The 17255-nt window shown below is 36.7% G+C and overlaps 1 protein-coding gene across 27 annotated transcripts in view; it reads left to right on the top strand.

Moving 5' to 3' along the window:
* Positions 1-17255, top strand: part of Ncor1 (nuclear receptor corepressor 1) — a 142434-nt gene that overhangs the window by 73174 nt on the left and 52005 nt on the right. For 18 of the 27 annotated variants that reach the window (XM_029483963.1, XM_021177219.2, XM_029483964.1 and 15 more), the window contains 7 exons: positions 2214-2341; positions 3784-3998; positions 5814-5876; positions 7653-7810; positions 9300-9426; positions 12416-12962; positions 16750-16879. In XM_029483963.1, coding sequence (XP_029339823.1) covers positions 2214-2341; positions 3784-3998; positions 5814-5876; positions 7653-7810; positions 9300-9426; positions 12416-12962; positions 16750-16879 — 1368 coding nt within the window. The remainder of the gene's footprint in view (positions 1-2213; positions 2342-3783; positions 3999-5813; positions 5877-7652; positions 7811-9299; positions 9427-12415; positions 12963-16749; positions 16880-17255) is intronic. The other 9 variants (XM_029483981.1, XM_029483985.1, XM_029483980.1 and 6 more) reach the window with 5 other exon arrangements.

The following is a 17255-nucleotide window of genomic DNA, read 5'->3' as shown; positions in this document are numbered from 1 at the left end:
ATATATATGGGTATTGTGTCTGACTGTCTGTCTGCACACCAAACATGGGTGCTGGGAGTTGAACTCAGAACTCCTGGAAGAACACCCAGTGCTCCTAACTGCTGAGCCTTCTCTCCAGCTTCTAGGTTATTATATTAGCATTTGAAACAAGACTTATGTTTACCTTCTGCTAGAAATATGAAGTCGGAGCTGAAAAAAGCATTCTCAATTGTAAAATAAATCATCTCGTAGTTACAAAATCCCCTGATATCTCAAAACTTTTCTAAGTAAATATCCAGATGCAAGTGAAACTTGGAAATTAACTAGATTGGAAAATTGGTAAGGCCATGTACAAGTGAGGGAATTCTAGCACTCAATAGAAGATGTAGTCCTTGACAGACTCTGAAAAATTGATAGAATAATAGAGGATAAGACGTGCTGAAGATCGATAGATAAGCAGCATTGATCTTGTAGGAAGAAAAGAAGAAAGAGGTTGGACTGCAGGTAAAGAGAAGGCTTTCCATGTCATAGTGTCTGCAGGCTTAGGCAGTGCCTACAGGTAAAGAGTCCACCCCTGTTTTTTGCCTGTGAGAAGTTTCGTGAGTGTGGCTGACTGCTAGAAAATATGTGTGTTTTTACACCAGGACACTGAAAAATGGGGTACAGAGTGACCTATGCTCATTAGGGAGTTCCCAGAAACTTAATCTGTAATTTCAGAAGTGAGAGAAAATCATCAGAGGTAGATTGTATAACATGTGAAAGAAGAATACATTTTATTTGTCTTCTATCCAATTTAAAAAATTAGTTTACAAAGTAATAGGTATTATTGAACTTCATTCTTGCTTTGTTGTTCTTCATCCCTCCTCACTGCTCTGTAGACTACCCTACCTTGATGTCTCCTCCTTCCTCTGTCCCCAGTGCTTTTCCCTCCTTTATGATAGGGTTGTTTGCTCTTGTCCTCCTTTCCTGACATGCTGACACACAAACATGCATTGAAATCATTTCTTACCTTGACTGCCTTAGTCTGCCTTATTTTACTTAACAATTATTTCCACTTCATTTTATTTTGTACATACCATGGTTTCATTTTTTTTAAGGCCGAATAAAATAAAATTGTATATTGTGTCACTATTTATTTGTTTGTTTGTTGATGGACTTTTAAGTCAGCTCCATTTCTTAGCCCTAGTGACCAGTATAGCAATTAACATGTATGTGTAAGGAGCCCTCTGACTACCCTTAAAGAGTCTTTTGTGTCATTTTACTTTTCTTAAAACATTTATTGGGTCTTCAGTGTTTCTGAAGGAATCTTTAGAGTTTTTGGTGGTTTTGTTTTTGCTCTCCATACTGATGGAGATAGCTCTAGTAGTTTCCAGAAGGGCTGTGTCAGTCATACCCCTTAGCTCTTCCTGTATCTTAACATGGTTTCTCCAGCAATTTCAAAGGTTTAGCTCTTACATTAAAAATATCTTTCATTCATTTTTGGGGGCATATAAAAGAAATATGGATATAATTTTATTCTTATACACTTGGTTATTCAGTTTCCAAGTACTATTTTTACTAACATTTATGTTTTTCCCCAATATATGCTTTAGACTTCTTTGTTAAAAATTAAGTGGTTATGGTTGTATGAATTTGGGTTCTTTATTTTATTGATCAATATGTAAGTTTTGTTACTATTATTCTGTAGTACAATTTGAGATCAGATTTTGATACTTCCCTTTGGCCATTTAGGGCCTTTTGTGTTTTCATATGAACTTTATATAAGATTGTCTATTCTTGTTTGATAAACAACATCATTGGAACCCTGGCGGTGGTACAGCACACCGTAAATCTCAGCATTTTGGAGGCAGAGTTAGGCAGCTCTCTTGAGTTTGAGGCCAGCCAGGTCTACAGATCAAGTCCCAGGATAACCAGGACTACACTGAGAAACCCTGTCTAGAAAACAAAACAAACAACAAAAAAGTCATTGGAGTTTTGATGGGAATTATGCCAAATCTTTAGGTCCCTTTCATTAACATTGCCATTTTAATACTCTGTGAACAAGGAAGTGTTTGTTTTCTTTATTGTAGAATTTCCTTCCTTTTCTTGGTTAGGTTTATTCTTAGTGCCCCCATCTACTACTGTAAATGGGATTCCTCCCCAATAACATTGTTCCAAGTGAATACTGTAATTTATCATAGTTTGATTTTTTTTTTTTAAACCTTTTGTATCTTACAATTGATGGTGTGTTCTAGCAGCAGATTGCCCGTCCCTCACAAGAAGAAAAAGTAGAAGAAAAAGAAGAGGATAAAGCAGAAAAAACAGAGAAAAAGGAAGAAGAAAAGAAGGATGATGAAGAAAAAGATGAGAAGGAAGACTCTAAGTGAGTTGAGCAGTTAGATATATGTTATTGTTCAGATCTGAAGCTGTATCTGTACCCGTGTGAATATGTGGTACGAGTTTACAGGAACATATGCTTTGACTAACAGGTTCTTGGCATGATGAAGAAATTCAGTATTAGGGAGTGGAGAGGGGATAGGTGATTTTCGGGGGGGGGGAAACTAGGAAAGGGGATAACATTTGAAATGTAAATAAAGAAAATATTTAAAAAAAAAGAAAGAAAGAAAAGAAATTCAGTATTAGTCAGGCAGTAATGGCACACACAGGCCTTTAAATCTAGTACTTGGGGAGGCAGAGGCCAGCCTGGTCTATAGAGTAAGTTCTAGGACAAGCCAGGGTTTCAAAACAAAACAAAATTAAAAAAAAGAAAGAAATGGATGTTTTAGTAAATAGAATGTTTGAATTAATGACCTTATTTTGCAGGGATGTTATTTTATGTATACATGCACATTTATTTTGTTTTATTTTGTTCGAGATGTGTTCTCTGAGTAGCCCTGGCTGGTGTGGAACTCACTCTATAGACCAGGCTGGCCTCGAACTCAAAGATTGGCCTGCTTCTGCCTTCTGAGTGCTGGGGTTATAGGCATGCAACACCACCACCACCCAGCGTCCTAGGTTTCTTTGTAGTCAGAATTTCTGTCCACTCTTAGTCTCGGATTAATAATGTTCTAGAATTAAGTATAAATGGAGTTAGCATTCCATCACTATAAGAAAAAAAAAAACCCTATGTCATAATCGACTTAGAAATAGAAAATCTTTTTAGCTTACAGTTTTAGAAGTATTAATCTGACTGGTTGGTTCCATTAATCATTTTACAGAGAGAAAGGAAATAAGGAAAGAGGGCGAGAGATCTCTCGTTATACCCTTTATGCTAACACTGACATAAAGATCTACTAGGTCTTACCTCTTCCAACACTTGTAAACAGCACCCATTAGGACCAAGTTTTTAACACTTAATTGTTTGCAGGATGTTTAGGAGTCAGTGTTTACCAAGTATGTAGTGTGTGTTGCTTTTTCTTATTTAGCCTAATAGAAGAGTTACCTGCTTTAAACTCATTTCATAGAGTAAACTTTAACAGGATTTAAGCAAAAGCAAAAACCTCAGTCCTTTTGCCATTGCTATAAAGTCTTTCTGCTCCATTTCAGGTCTGGGTGATTCTGTTATCATTTGATATTTTCTTATGAATGTCTGGATTTTAAGTTAACATGAAATATGTTTAAAGTTTAAGTCTATTCTTCTGGCATGTCTTGAATCTCTCAAAGCTATTAAAATCTCACATGATAAAGTTCTCACATAAAGTTTTTCACAAGATAGAGTTTAAAAGTTAAAGAGTGGATAAATTTATGCAGTTTCTATTTCAAGAATACTCTTTGCTGTATCCATACTTTTAGATCACAAAAGCTTTGATTTGCTTTTGTTTCTAGAGAAACAGCCAAGGAAAAGGACAGAACAGAAGCCACAGCAGAAGAACCTGAAGAAAGAGAGCAGGCCACTCCAAGGGGGCGGAAGACTGCTAACAGCCAAGGGCGCCGGAAGGGCCGGATCACCAGGTCCATGACAAGTGAAGCTGCAGCTGCCAGTGCTGCTGCTGCAGCCACTGAGGAGCCCCCGCCACCCCTGCCGCCACCACCAGAGCCCAGTTAGTAGAAGAGATTGCTTTGTGGAGGGTGTAGTCTTATCAGGGTTCTGTTTGGTAGACAAAATAAGGCAGGGTATGCCAGCCAGTATTGATAACCAAGAAATAATCTTTTTTTTTTTTTTTTTTCCCTTTTTTTGGTTTTTCGAGACAGGGTTTCTCTGTATAGCCTTGGCTGTCCTGGCACTCACTCCGTAGACCAGGCTGGCCTCAAACTCAGAAATCCACCTGTCTCTGCCTCCCAAGTGCTGGGATTAAAGGCGTGCGCCACCACTGCCCAGCCCAAGAAGTAATCTTAAAATCTGCTTTTTAATTATTAAACTTGAATATAAAATTTGGAAAGAAAATAGTTACAGTGTAGCTTTTCTTCCATTAGTATACCACTTTGTCCACTAACTTTTTATTTTTTTAATTTTTAAACAAAAATAGTTTCTATTTTTTCACATTAAAATATTAATTCACTTATGTATGTACATGTGTTTGGTGAGTGCAGGTACACACTGGCCACTGGTCATATGTAGAGGTCCAAGAACAATCTTCATGCCTGAACTCTGATTGACAGACTTACAGTATAAGTGCATTTACCTGCTGAGCCATCTTTCTGGGCAATTTGTATAATATAAAAACAAATTAATGAATATTATATACTGTCCATGTATTTCTTCCCTCTCTTTAGGAATTTTTCTTGGAATTTGAGATTTAATTCTTTTTATTAATTGTGTATGTGTGCTTTGTCTACATATATATCTGTGTACCATGTACATTCCTGTTGTCCTTGGAAGCCAGCAGAGGGTGTTGGATCCTATGGGACTGGAGTTAAAGTTAGCTGACATGTAGGAGCTGGGAATTGAATGTAGTTCTCTATTCTGAGCCCTCCCTCCAGCCCTGTTTTATAATTTTCAAGTATTCATAATTACCATTTTAGTTGTTAAATGCCTGTTGTGTGCTGACATTTTGCTTCTGAAGAGTGGCTTACATAAACATTTTCTACTGTTGAGTAGTTAAACTGTCTGTTTCCTCCTTCTTAAACCATCATGGTCAGCAGTGTAGTTGAAGATGTTTTCCTATACTTAACACTTTCTGCTTATTTAAGGAATAAATTCTTAGGCAAGATATACTGGGCCTAAGGCTACAATTATGTTTCTTTTTCTTATAAAGTATTATTCTTTAACAGATTTTTGTTGTTCATCATATTATTCTTTAAAAGGATTATATAATATTTTCCTTATTTACATCATTTGTAATGATTTACATTATTCAGTTAACATTATTTAACATAATTTAACAATATTAACATTAATAATTTAACATTATTCTTTAAATGGATTATATTAGTGATGAAGTGCCCTATCTGTGTGATTCAGTGCTACCAACGTCACCATAAAATAAAGTAGAAAGACTTCATAAAATGAATGTTGTATAAATGGCAAGCAGATGTATTGGAGCCAAGCAGATGGGAGGATGAAAATGGGCCCGGGCAGGTCATGGTGGACTGTCTTCTGCTACAAAGCAGGGAACTTGCAGAGGGTTTTAATTATAGGAGTGCTCTGATTAGGTTATATATTCTGGTGGCAAGGAAGGGAGAGGCACTGTATTCCTTTGTCATTGTAGGACTAAGCATATGGCCAAAGGTATCTGTCAGAGAATATTGAGAAAGATCTTGACACTAAGAAGTGTAGAATTTTTCCATCAAATTGGCTCTTAAGAAGCTGATACTATTTAATACTATATAAGAGAAATAAGTTATTAGTTAAATGAATTTTTTGAATGGATGGTTCAGTTTGGATGTCTTTTGCCTGAGTTTTCTTTTTATTTCAGTTTCTACAGAACCTGTTGAGACTTCAAGATGGACAGAAGAAGAAATGGAAGTTGCTAAAAAAGGTAAACTCCAAATAATCGTTTGGAGTTTTTTTTTTGTTTTATTTTTAAGATTGGTAATGGGTGAAATAAAACATTTTTTTTTTTTTTTAATTGAAAAGACTAGGTTAGGGGCTAGAGAGATGATGGTTCAGTGGTCAAGAGTGTACTATTCTTCTAGGGGACCTGGTTTCACTCCCCACCAGTGATATGACGGCTCACAAGCGTGTGTAGCTCCAATATCAGGGGGATCCAGTTCTCTCTTCTGGCTTCCATGAGCACCAAGAATATACATGGTATACATATCATATAAAACAGCAAAACCACACACAGACACACACACACAGACACAGACACAGACACACACATGTGTATACCTGAGTGCAAGTAGAGCACACACACATATGTATGCACATGTACAAAGACTAGGTCAGCCTTGTCTACTGAATAAGTTCAAGGTCAGCCTTGTCCCCATTTTTATTCCTAAAAAGGTTTTCTAAAAAGGTAAATAGAATTTTGAAGTAAATTTAACTAAGTAGTATCCAGTAAATAATTAACTTTAGTATAGTTGAAGATGTTTGAGGTATTTATGATTCTGTCTGGAGTTTTATTTTGATTTCCATTCAAGAGCAGAGTACTATTTTGATATTTCTACAAGAGTTGTGATTATATGCATTAGACATTATTTGAGGGTAAATTATGAATGTGAAATTATACTTTTATTATTCACAAGTTGTATTGAATAGAATGGAGACTGTTTCCTTATTTGCTATTTGGTTAAGTCTTTCTTTTAATGACTGGTTTGTTTATTTAGTGTGTGTGCATGACACATGCAATGGAGCACAAGTGAAGGTCAAAGGAATACTGTTCTCTCCTTCCCTCCATTTTGCTTTTGAGGCAGGGTCTCTTGGTTGTGTTTCTGTTGCATTCCATTGATGAGCTTCCAACCAATTCTATTTCCCCCATCACTCACATGGGAGTGCTGTCTTCTAGGGTATGTGTTACTGCTTCTGGCTTTGTATGTGTAGGCTGGGGTTCCATTTCAGGTCATTAGACTCATTCAGCAAACACTTTACCCACTCAACTAGTTAAGTGTTCTAGTTATATACCACCAAGAAAATGAGTCAGAATTAAGACTGTAATGTTTTTGGCCAAGCAGACACTAATTTGAGTCCTGTATCTGCTGTTTTAGTAGTTGGGCGGTCTTCATTGCAGCAAAGCCCTTTATAGACTTTGTTTTCCATGTATTTAGTGTGTATTTATGATTAGAAAAGTACTAAATTGGGATCTGTTTATTTGCAGGATGCGCCTAGGGCCTTATGCATGCTAGGCAACTACTTTATCCCTAAGCACTTCCCCTAGCCCCTTTAACTTTTACGTTTTTAGAAGGTATTAGTGCATTAGCTAAAAAGTTCTGTTTATAAGTTTTATATGCATTGAATAATTTATATATTTTTATTATTAAAATACTATCTCTAAGGATCTATAAATACCCAGTTTCTTCATTTTGCAAGTAGCTAAGCCATTTCTGTAGATCCAGCTTTATTCTTATCCCTGTGGGGGATCTGTGAAGGACAAAGTCTATCAAAAGTGTTAAATTTGGGGAAATGTATTAAAGAATAAGTGAGTTCTGTACCAGTAACTATTTCAATAAATATCGAAGTATGTTAACAAATATCTGAAAGTATACTTTTAGTGTTACTGGTTTTATATCGGTATTCAAGTTGCTTTTAATATCTCTCTTGCTTGCTTAAACAGGTGGATTGATCACTTAATATTTGCTCTGTTTTTAAAATGCAGGCCTGGTAGAACATGGTCGTAACTGGGCAGCCATTGCTAAAATGGTGGGAACTAAAAGTGAAGCCCAGTGTAAAAACTTCTATTTTAACTATAAAAGACGGCATAATCTTGACAACCTTTTGCAGCAACATAAACAGAAAGTGAGTAGAGCAGTAGTGGTAAGTGTTTTATTTATCATTTTTTACATAAAATTGTTTTGACCCCCAGAATCCACATAGTAGAAAGAGAGACCTGACCTTTAGCTTTCATATATATGATATATATGGACATATATATGTATGCCTTTTCTCTAACAATATATTAAAATACAGGTTTGTTTGTTTGTTTGTTTGTTTGTGACAGGGTTTTTCTGTGTAATCCAGGCTGTCCTGGAACTCACTCTGTAGAATAGGCTGGCCTAACTCAGAGATCTGCCTGCCTCTGCCTCCCACGTGCTGGGATTAAAGGGTTGCGCCACCACATGCCTAAATTATAGTTTTTAAAACCTCTGTCTAGTCATTTTAGTCATAGAGACTTCAATTGTTTACTTATCAATCTTTTAAAAAAAAAATCTCAAGAAGACATTACATAATTCTAATACTTGTCAATGTTCAGTATAACATAATTTGCAAGATAGATAGAACATTTTTTATCAACAAAATCTTTGCTTTCATTAATCATAAAAAAATGGAATAGTAATACCAAGAACAATTAGCTTCCTATGCAATTATTTTACTCCTTAGTGTTCATTGAACCATTAATAATATCAAACATTGAAAATTACTTAAGCCTGGTGTACTGGCACATGCCTTTAATCCCAGCACTCTGGAGGCAGAAGTAGATGGATGTAGATGAATGTCTGAGATTGAGGCCAGTCTGGTCTACAGAGCAGGTTCCAGCACAGCCAGGGCTATGCCTGGAAACCCTGCCTCGGAGAAAAAAAAAAGAAGGAAGGAAAGCAAGCAAGCAAATTACTTAAAGCAGAATTTAATTGTGTATGAATGAGAATAACAAAATCATTTTAAATATGATAGCAGCAATACATTCAGTGTAAACCTTGGGTTTTCAAAAGTAGAATGTATAACTATATGAAACTATGCAAGACCTTTTGGTATGCAACAAAGATATAAATATTAATCTAAAAGAATTAAAATGAAATGTACCAGTTAGTATATTTAGGATGTCTAGCTATTTTGAAATCATGAAAAAGTCATCTTTCAAATATAATTTTCTGTTTTCTATATGTCATATTTGTTATTGTTAGTAGAATGTGATCATATGTCCTTTTTTATTGGATAAAATAAATATTATCTGAACTGGCTGTGGTTTCAAAATTACAGTTTCCAAAATGGTTCAAAAAAATGTTTTGGAGAGTATAGGGGTTGAAACAAAGTCCTATATAAGACAGGCTGGCCTTGAACTTGGACACTCTTCTGTGGCCCCCAGCTTCCCAAGTGCTGAGATGCAGGTGTAAGTGTGATTTAGTGTTAAGTTTTGGTAGGGTTCATGGAAGTCGTCTATTACCCAAAAGGCCAATTTGTGGTTGCCTGTCCTTCCAAGCATAGCTTCTGTTGTGCCCACATGCCTTCCGACTACTATGTAATACTGTATTGTTTCTCCTTTGGTTATTTAACTCACTATGATTGAATTATTATTTCATACCTTTAGGCTTCACGGAAACCCCGTGAAGAACGAGATGTATCTCAGTGTGAAAGTGTTGCTTCCACTGTTTCTGCCCAAGAGGATGAAGATATTGAAGCCTCAAATGAGGAGGAAAATCCAGAAGATAGTGAAGGTATTTCAGAATCCTAAATTGTGTGTGACTTCTGTTCCCTCAATATGAAATTTTAGTTTAGTTGTTGATTATGTAGGAATTTCTTCACTGAGGAAATAGTATATTAGTGCTTTCATGGCCTAGGTTTAAAAACAATGTATTTATTCATTTGATCAGTTTTTAAGTACACAGTATTTGTTAATACAAAAAAGTATTTGTTTCTGTGTACTTAAGATTGCACAGTGCCGGGCGTGGTGGCGCACGCCTTTAATCCTAGCACTTAGAAGGCATAGGCAGGCGGATTTCTGAGTTCGAGGCCAGCCTGGTCTACAGAGTGAGTTCCAGGACAGCCAGGGCTACACAGAGAAACCCTGTCTCGAAAAACAAAATCAAAAACAAAAACAAAAAGATTGCACAGGTGGTACAACCAGAAGATTCTGACAATGACTTCCTGCTTCATCTACTATCTTTGTATGCATCTTTGTGTATCAAGGCCAAATTTACTTATTCTGTTGTTATTGTAAGTTAATATATATTTTTTTCATTTTCCTGCCTTGAGGCTGATTTATTTCATATTTTAAGGTTTATACATCATACTTAATTTATCATGTTAGATGTCTGGATGGCGTTAGTTCCCTGAGGTGAAAAAATACCCACCTAAGGAACTAAGGGACAATTGCTTAAACAGATTGACACAGCTTCCTGCAATGTCGAAACTAGATGTATGCTAGTTATAGAAAAATGAAGACAATAATATATTTCAGTTTATATTATTATTCACTATTGTTTGTAAATTTTCTTTGTAAGCTGAGTGCTTCTGCTGTGAGGATTCTTAGAATATTACTGGTGGACGCACACTTTGTTATTAGAATTTAACGTGTGTATAACTAGTGTTTGGTGCTTTCCTTGTTGGCTCTTCCATTTCAGACAGGCTTAGGAAGCTCTGTATACTGCAGTTTTACAACTACTGACTGGATATTTTTTCTAAAAGTCATTATTGTCTTTTAACCTTAAAATTGTAAACTTCAAATGAGTTTTAGTTTTTTACAGTAAGTCAACTTTTTCTTCATTAGTTTTTGTGTAAAAAATTGAGGCAATTAATACAAGTGTAAAGAGACTACTGGGATAGATTTGCCCTTAGAGGAGAATTGAGAATGGTTCGGGGTAGCTTGTTCTGTTCACGATACTTTTAAGGTACACAAGCAAGCATCATTTGCTCTCTAATGAAAACTCTCATTTTATAGCTGTGTGTCTGCTAAGTGCTATTCTTTGTGGTTATAAATGTGAATAAAACCCTTAATAATTTTAGTTATATGCAGTTTCCATGGTTTAAAAATAGTTAATGTTAAATTTAATAGCTTGAGTGTTAGAAACCATATCAACATAATTTTTATTAAGCTATAGTTTTATAATCATTCCATTTCATTATTAATTTCTTTTTGTGCCTGATTTTTAAATTAAATTTTATTGTAGCTTTGAATATATGGAAATGTATAGGAAAATACCAGTATATACTAGAGTAAGTACTATCTGAGGTCTTGGGAATCCACTGGGGATTTTGAATAGTACCCCTTATCCACAGGGACCTGTATTAATCTCTTTGGGCTACTTTTTAGTAGATTAGTATATATTGAATTGGTTAAACTACAGAAATATGCTTTTACAATTCTGCAGGTTTGAAGTTCAAAGTCAAGGTGCTTAGCAGAGCTCCCCTGTGATAAGATCTCTTCCTGGCGTTATAGGTTGCCTGCTGCTGCCTCAGTCTGTCTCCATGTAGCCTTTATGTGTGCACCTCTGGTATCCCAGTCTCTGAATAACAACTCATGCTCAAGAGCTCATTTCACTTCAGTTACCTCTGGCAAGCAGGTGCAGTGACCCTGGAAGTTAGGAGTTGGACAGTGGACTTGTGAGGAGGGAACCCAGTTTAGTCCACAGTAAAGCCCAAGCATAGTTTCATACACTTTTATCTATGGGCAAGGCAGAAGATCTACACCCTGCAAAGTCCCAAAATCAATCAATCAATCAATCAATCTATCATTATATATTATATATTATATATTAGATATATCAATATAAATAAATATTTGAATAAATGAAAAACTGAATTTCCAGTTTTAAAATCATTCTGTTGAAAATATTTATTCACAGATGGTCATAGAATATTTATTTTTTTCATCTCAACAGTTTATACTAGTCTCAACATTTTATCCTAGTTAGGGTTTTTATTGCTGTGATAAACACAATGACCATGGGAAGCAAAGGGTTTATTTCTTCTCATAACTCTCAGGTCATACTGGAACACTGAGGGAAGTCAGGGCAGGAACTCAAGGCAGGAACTGAGCAGAAGCCATGCAAGAGTGCTGCTTATTGGCTTGTCTAGGTTAAATGGTACAAGTGTCTTCTGCTTCCTAAGACTACATGCCCAGGGATGGCACCACAGTGAATTTGGCCTTCCCGAGTCAGTTACCAATCAAGTGCCTCACGGGTGTGCGTAGAGGCCAGTCCTATGGTGGCAGTTTCTCAATTGTAGTTCTCTCATCTCAGTTAACTCTAGTTTGTGTCAAGTTAACAAAAACTTCTACATGGACAAACTTCATGGTGTCAAAGTGAACCTGTTTTTCTAAAGATATTTCTGTGTGTTTTCAGACATGTTGTATATTGTCTTATGTTAACTTTTTAACATTAAAAAAATCTTCCACCCGAAAGTTGTCATTCATGGAATAGTTTTGTTTAGTCCCCCCCTCCCCAATCTTTCACTGTCTTTAAACTATTATTTAGACAAGAAACCATTTTAGAAAGAATTTTTAGTTTTAATTTCAGAAAGTCAAGACGTTTTGATCTTTCACTTTTACACCTTTAGAGCTTGTTGGCTTGGCCAGAAGCTGCTCTCACTTCCCTGATGTCACCACAGGAGTCAAGCTCCTCGTAACAAGTGCTTTCAAGCATGGTTTCTGTCAGCACCTGCAGCCTGGTCATTATCAGATTTTTATGCTGTATCATTATCTTTAAGGTGCTGACAATAGTTCTGACACAGAAAGTGCTCCTTCTCCTTCACCAGTTGAAGCTGCCAAGTCCAGTGAAGACAGCAGTGAAAATGCTGCTTCTCGAGGAAACACCGAGCCTGTGGCTGAGCTTGAGGCCACCACTGACCCTGCACCCTGTGCATCTCCCTCTTCAGCAGTTCCAACCACAAAACCAGCAGAAAGGGAAAGCGTGGAGGCCCAGGTGACCGACAGTGCCAGTGCCGAGACTGCAGAGCCGATGGATGTAGACCACGAGGAGTGCGGTGCCGAGGGCAGTTCTGTTCTTGATCCACCAGCCCCTACCAAAGCCGACTCCGTGGACCCAGAAATGCAGGTACCAGAAAATGCTGCGTCTAAAGGTGAAGGGGATGCCAAGGAAAGAGACTTGGAGAGCACCAGTGAGAAGACAGAGGCTAGAGATGAAGACGTGGTAGTGGCTGAACAGATCCAGAGGCCTGAACCACAGTCAGACAACGACTCCAGTGCCACTTGCAGTGCGGATGAGGATGTGGATGGAGAGCCAGAAAGGCAGAGGTGAGATTGACCTTGTTTCTTCTCTACTGTTCTCTGGCTCAGTGTCAGAACAGTTCTGTCCACAGAGATGCTGCCTGTAAGAGATTGGCAAGCTCCTAGCAGTCCATGGTTTTAATATTGAACAATTGTGGGGCTTTGGTGTTTGTTGTTTTTAAATGACACAAGTGATAAATATCTTCTATATCTGTATTGTTACATATAGTCTGTGATAGGGAGGGGCAGGCTGATATTCAGCCAATAGAGTTAAGAATAATACCACAAGCAAATTGTGGATCCTAACATTTGGCAGCAGTGGTAGATGGTGCAGAGGTAGAAATGAAGGGCCTTGGCTTTAACTCTGGGTTTGTCTCAGTTGGTTGGACTTCCAAAGATAGTTTGTCTAGCCCACTGTCATATATTAAAGAGAATGCTCGAAGGATAAATGTCGGTGTTAAAATGTTTTGAAAATGTTTTTATTTATTATTTGGGGAGTTTGGGGGACAGGCATTTGTTAGGAGATCAGATTGGGCTTGAACTTGAAACTTGATATGTAGCCCAGGCTGGGCTTGTATTTCTGTTACTCCTTCGCTCTTCTTGTACTAGGATTACAGACATGTCTGTGATGAGGGATTTTTCCTTCCTTCTTTTCTTTTCTCTTTTCTTTTCTTTTCTTTTCTTTTCTTTTCTTTTCTTTTCTTTTCTTTTCTTTTCCTTTTTGCGTTGCTAAGGGTCAAAGCTAGAGCATTACACATGCAGTGTAAGTATTCTCACTAAGCTATATCCAGCCCCTGAAAATTATGGAGCTCGTAACTAAATACACACTAGCAGACATTATATTGACTTTTTATTTTTTTTTTAAAGATTTATTTATTTATTGTATGTAAGTACACTGTAGCTGTCTTCAGACACTCCAGAAGAGGGCGCCAGATCTTGTTACAGATGGTTGTGAGCCACCATGTGGTTGCTGGGATTTGAACTCTGGACCTTTGGAAGAGCAGTTGGGTGCTCTTACCCACTGAGCCATCTCACCAGCCCCCTATTGACTTTTTATATTGGTTATAATTTTAAATTAGTCATATTTATGATATAAAATATCAGATAAGTTAATTATTTAGCTTTTATTTGCGAAGAAGGGAGCATGTGTACCATGGTCAGAAAGCACTTAGGGGAGTTCGCTTTGTCTTCTTACCCTATGGGTTCCAAGGCTGGGACTGTATTCACTAAGCTTAGTGACAAGTGCTTTCACCTGCTGAGTCATCTAACCAGCCTGCAGATGAATTTAGTCATTAAAGGCAAATTTACAATAAAAATGCATAATAGCTGCAGGGCTTTTATAATGACATTGTACAGAAATAGATAGTAATTTGATAATTTTCGATAATATCAGGGTGTTCCATTTTCTTTGAAAGAAATGTAATCACTTATAATCAGAGATATTGGATTGTTGCAGATTCCAAAAATGAAGCAAGACTAAAATTGTTATAAAATTATGCATTCTCCCCCTCAAAACCTGTTTACTTTTGATAATATTAAGATGAATGAGCTTCTCATTAGAAGTCATATTCTACTCAGAGCTTAGGTTTGTGCAGTGTGCTCTGACATATCACTGTACATGGTTATACTTATTGCTCTATTTTGTATTGATATAGGTACTCCTGAACTATATAGGTGACTCCTGAAGAGAGTCAGCTTCTAGATGGGGATGTTGTCTAATATCCATTTGTTGGAAAATGCAGTCATCTAGTTCACTCTTTGTCCAATTAAAAACATTTAATTGGTGGCTTATATACAGTTTCAGGGGTTTAATCCAAATTATCAGCATGGCAGGGAGTGTGACTGCACACAGGCAGACATGGCACTGGGGTAGTAGCTGACAGTTCTACATCTGGATCTGCAGCCAGCAGGAAGAGAGGGCTGGGAACGGGGTTGGGGAGGAAGACATGGGACTGAACCTGTCTTGGGCTTTTGAAACCTCAAGGCTGGGGTGCTTTGGAAAAGGAAGAACCAGAAAAGAGAAAGAGGAAGAAGGAAAATTAATTTAAAAGGCAAACCAAAAGAAAAAAGCATAGTAAGCATTTCATTTTGATATTAAAGGGCATTTGTGGTAATGCAGATCTTTTTGACAAATCCTAAAAAAGAAATGTCTCCATCTAACATTTTCTGCCTTTGAGAGAACTTGGATTTTAAAAGTAAGAAACATTTTTATATTGTTTCATCTTTGTCTTTCATCTCATAATACTCTAGAATTCATTTTAATTGTCCAGTTTTATATATATATATATATATATATATATATACATGCATGCATGTGTGTGTGTGTGTGTGTGTGTCTATCCATTTCCTAGGTGCAGATGAGAACAACTTGCAGGAATCGGTTCTCCCCTTCCACTCTGTGATCTGCAAGGACTGACTTCAGTTGTCTATTTGGCAACAAACATCTTTATCCTCTAAGTTATCTTGAGGTCTAGCTCCAGTCTTTATCAAGAGTAATATACATGGATTAAAGCAATGTTGCCTTTTTCATCTTTAATAAGAATTACTTATGTTTTGTGCTGTTAGGTTTGTTAACTTTATTATATAAGAAGGAAACATAGGATGCCCTTGGCGTAAGAAAGGGGGCACCGTCAGACGCTTGTTATGGTCGGCAGCTGCTTGATGGCAGAGCATGACATCCTTGGTTTGATGCCCAACACGACCACCACCAAAAAATGAGAAGCTCCTCACTCAGGAAAAACAAATTATTGTAAAATTATAAAATCTATAAAACTTTTAAGATGTTAAAATGGTATTTTCAGTTTTCTACATCTTTAATATCAGCTTTCAAGAATGCAGTTTGTATGTTAAGTTTCTTTATAAATTCTTATTTTTCCTACCAGTCCACAGATTTAAAATCATTTCTCTTTAGCCAGTGTCCATTAAGGCTATATAATACACCATTTTATTATGTGTATGTGTATAAAATATATCAAGTTCACATATATTGGACATCCTAACTCATGTGTAGATATTGGAGACAAGTGAAAGAGGTGCTGCGAGAAATGTCTGGGTGGGACTGTAAGAACAGAGGGAGACATGTCTGTGTGAATCTGCTATGTGGAAATGCTGGCTCAACATTTTACATTTGTAAGAAGCCTGACGTTTGGAATTTAGGGTTAAATTCTCAAATTTTAAATGGCCAGTTGCTTCTAGTCTGTGATCCCAGGAAAACATTCTATAATAGGGAACTAGTTTTTTGTTGTCATTTTTGTTTTTAATGATCACAGTTACACTGTGTGTGTGAACAGCAGTCATACATAACCCAGTGCACATGTGTAGCCCAGAGGACAAACTTGTGAGAATTGGTTCTCTCCTTTTACCATGTATGTCCTGCGAATTGCTTGTTTTGGTAACAAGTGGTTTTAAGCTCTGAGCCACCTCATTATTCGAAGGAACTAGTTTTTGACATATGCTTGTATGTTAGTAAGTTGATACTAGTTTTCATCAGTTTTATTGATACTGTGTTTGTTGATTAAATGTAGATAAAGTCAGATAAGTATCAACTTGAAAATCAATATTAAATTTCTTTAATCTAGAAAATTAGTGTTATAGACCCTTTGTTTTCTTTCCTACTTTCAAATATTAATTTGAATGTAATGTCATGCTCATACTAGGCACGTATTCTACTACTGAGCTATACCTCAGCCTTCCTCACATCTTACTAATGATAACGTAACACATAACGCTCTTAAAATGAATTGTGGTGATCTTACATTTGAAAACACAAATAAAAATAACTTATTTTATCTTTATTCCAAACCACCAATTATAGAGTGTTTCCCATGGATGCAAAGCCTTCATTGTTAAATCCTCCTGGATCCATCCTAATCTCATCCCCTATTAAACCAAACCCACTGGATCTGCCACAGCTTCAGCATCGAGCTGCTGTTATTCCACCAATGGTAAGTGCCATTGTTAGACAAGTAAAACTGAAACATAGAGATCTTCATAGACATATTTATTCTTTCTTTTACTTGGCTCTTGGACTGTTTAAAATACTGTGGTGAAAAGCAGGCAATGTTAAATTAACTATTTTAGTCAAAATTTCTTGTTTATTTTCATGTATTGAGTTGTTCCAAAGATTATAAGTATCTTAGAGAAGCAGAAGCGTCTTAGTTAGAAATTTAAGATTTGCTGGGCAGTGGTGGCGCACGCCTTTAATCCCAGCACTTGGGAGGTAGAGGCAGGTGGATTTCTGAGTTCGAGGCCAGCCTGGTCTACAGAGTAAGTTCCAGAACAACCAGGGCTATACAGAGAAACCAAAAAAAAAAAAAAAAA

This window comes from Mus caroli, chromosome 11 (assembly GCF_900094665.2).
Source record: "Mus caroli chromosome 11, CAROLI_EIJ_v1.1, whole genome shotgun sequence".
Taxonomy (NCBI): domain Eukaryota; kingdom Metazoa; phylum Chordata; class Mammalia; order Rodentia; family Muridae; genus Mus; species Mus caroli.
Note: the sequence above shows the minus strand (reverse complement) of the source record. Positions and strands in the feature narration are given on the sequence as shown.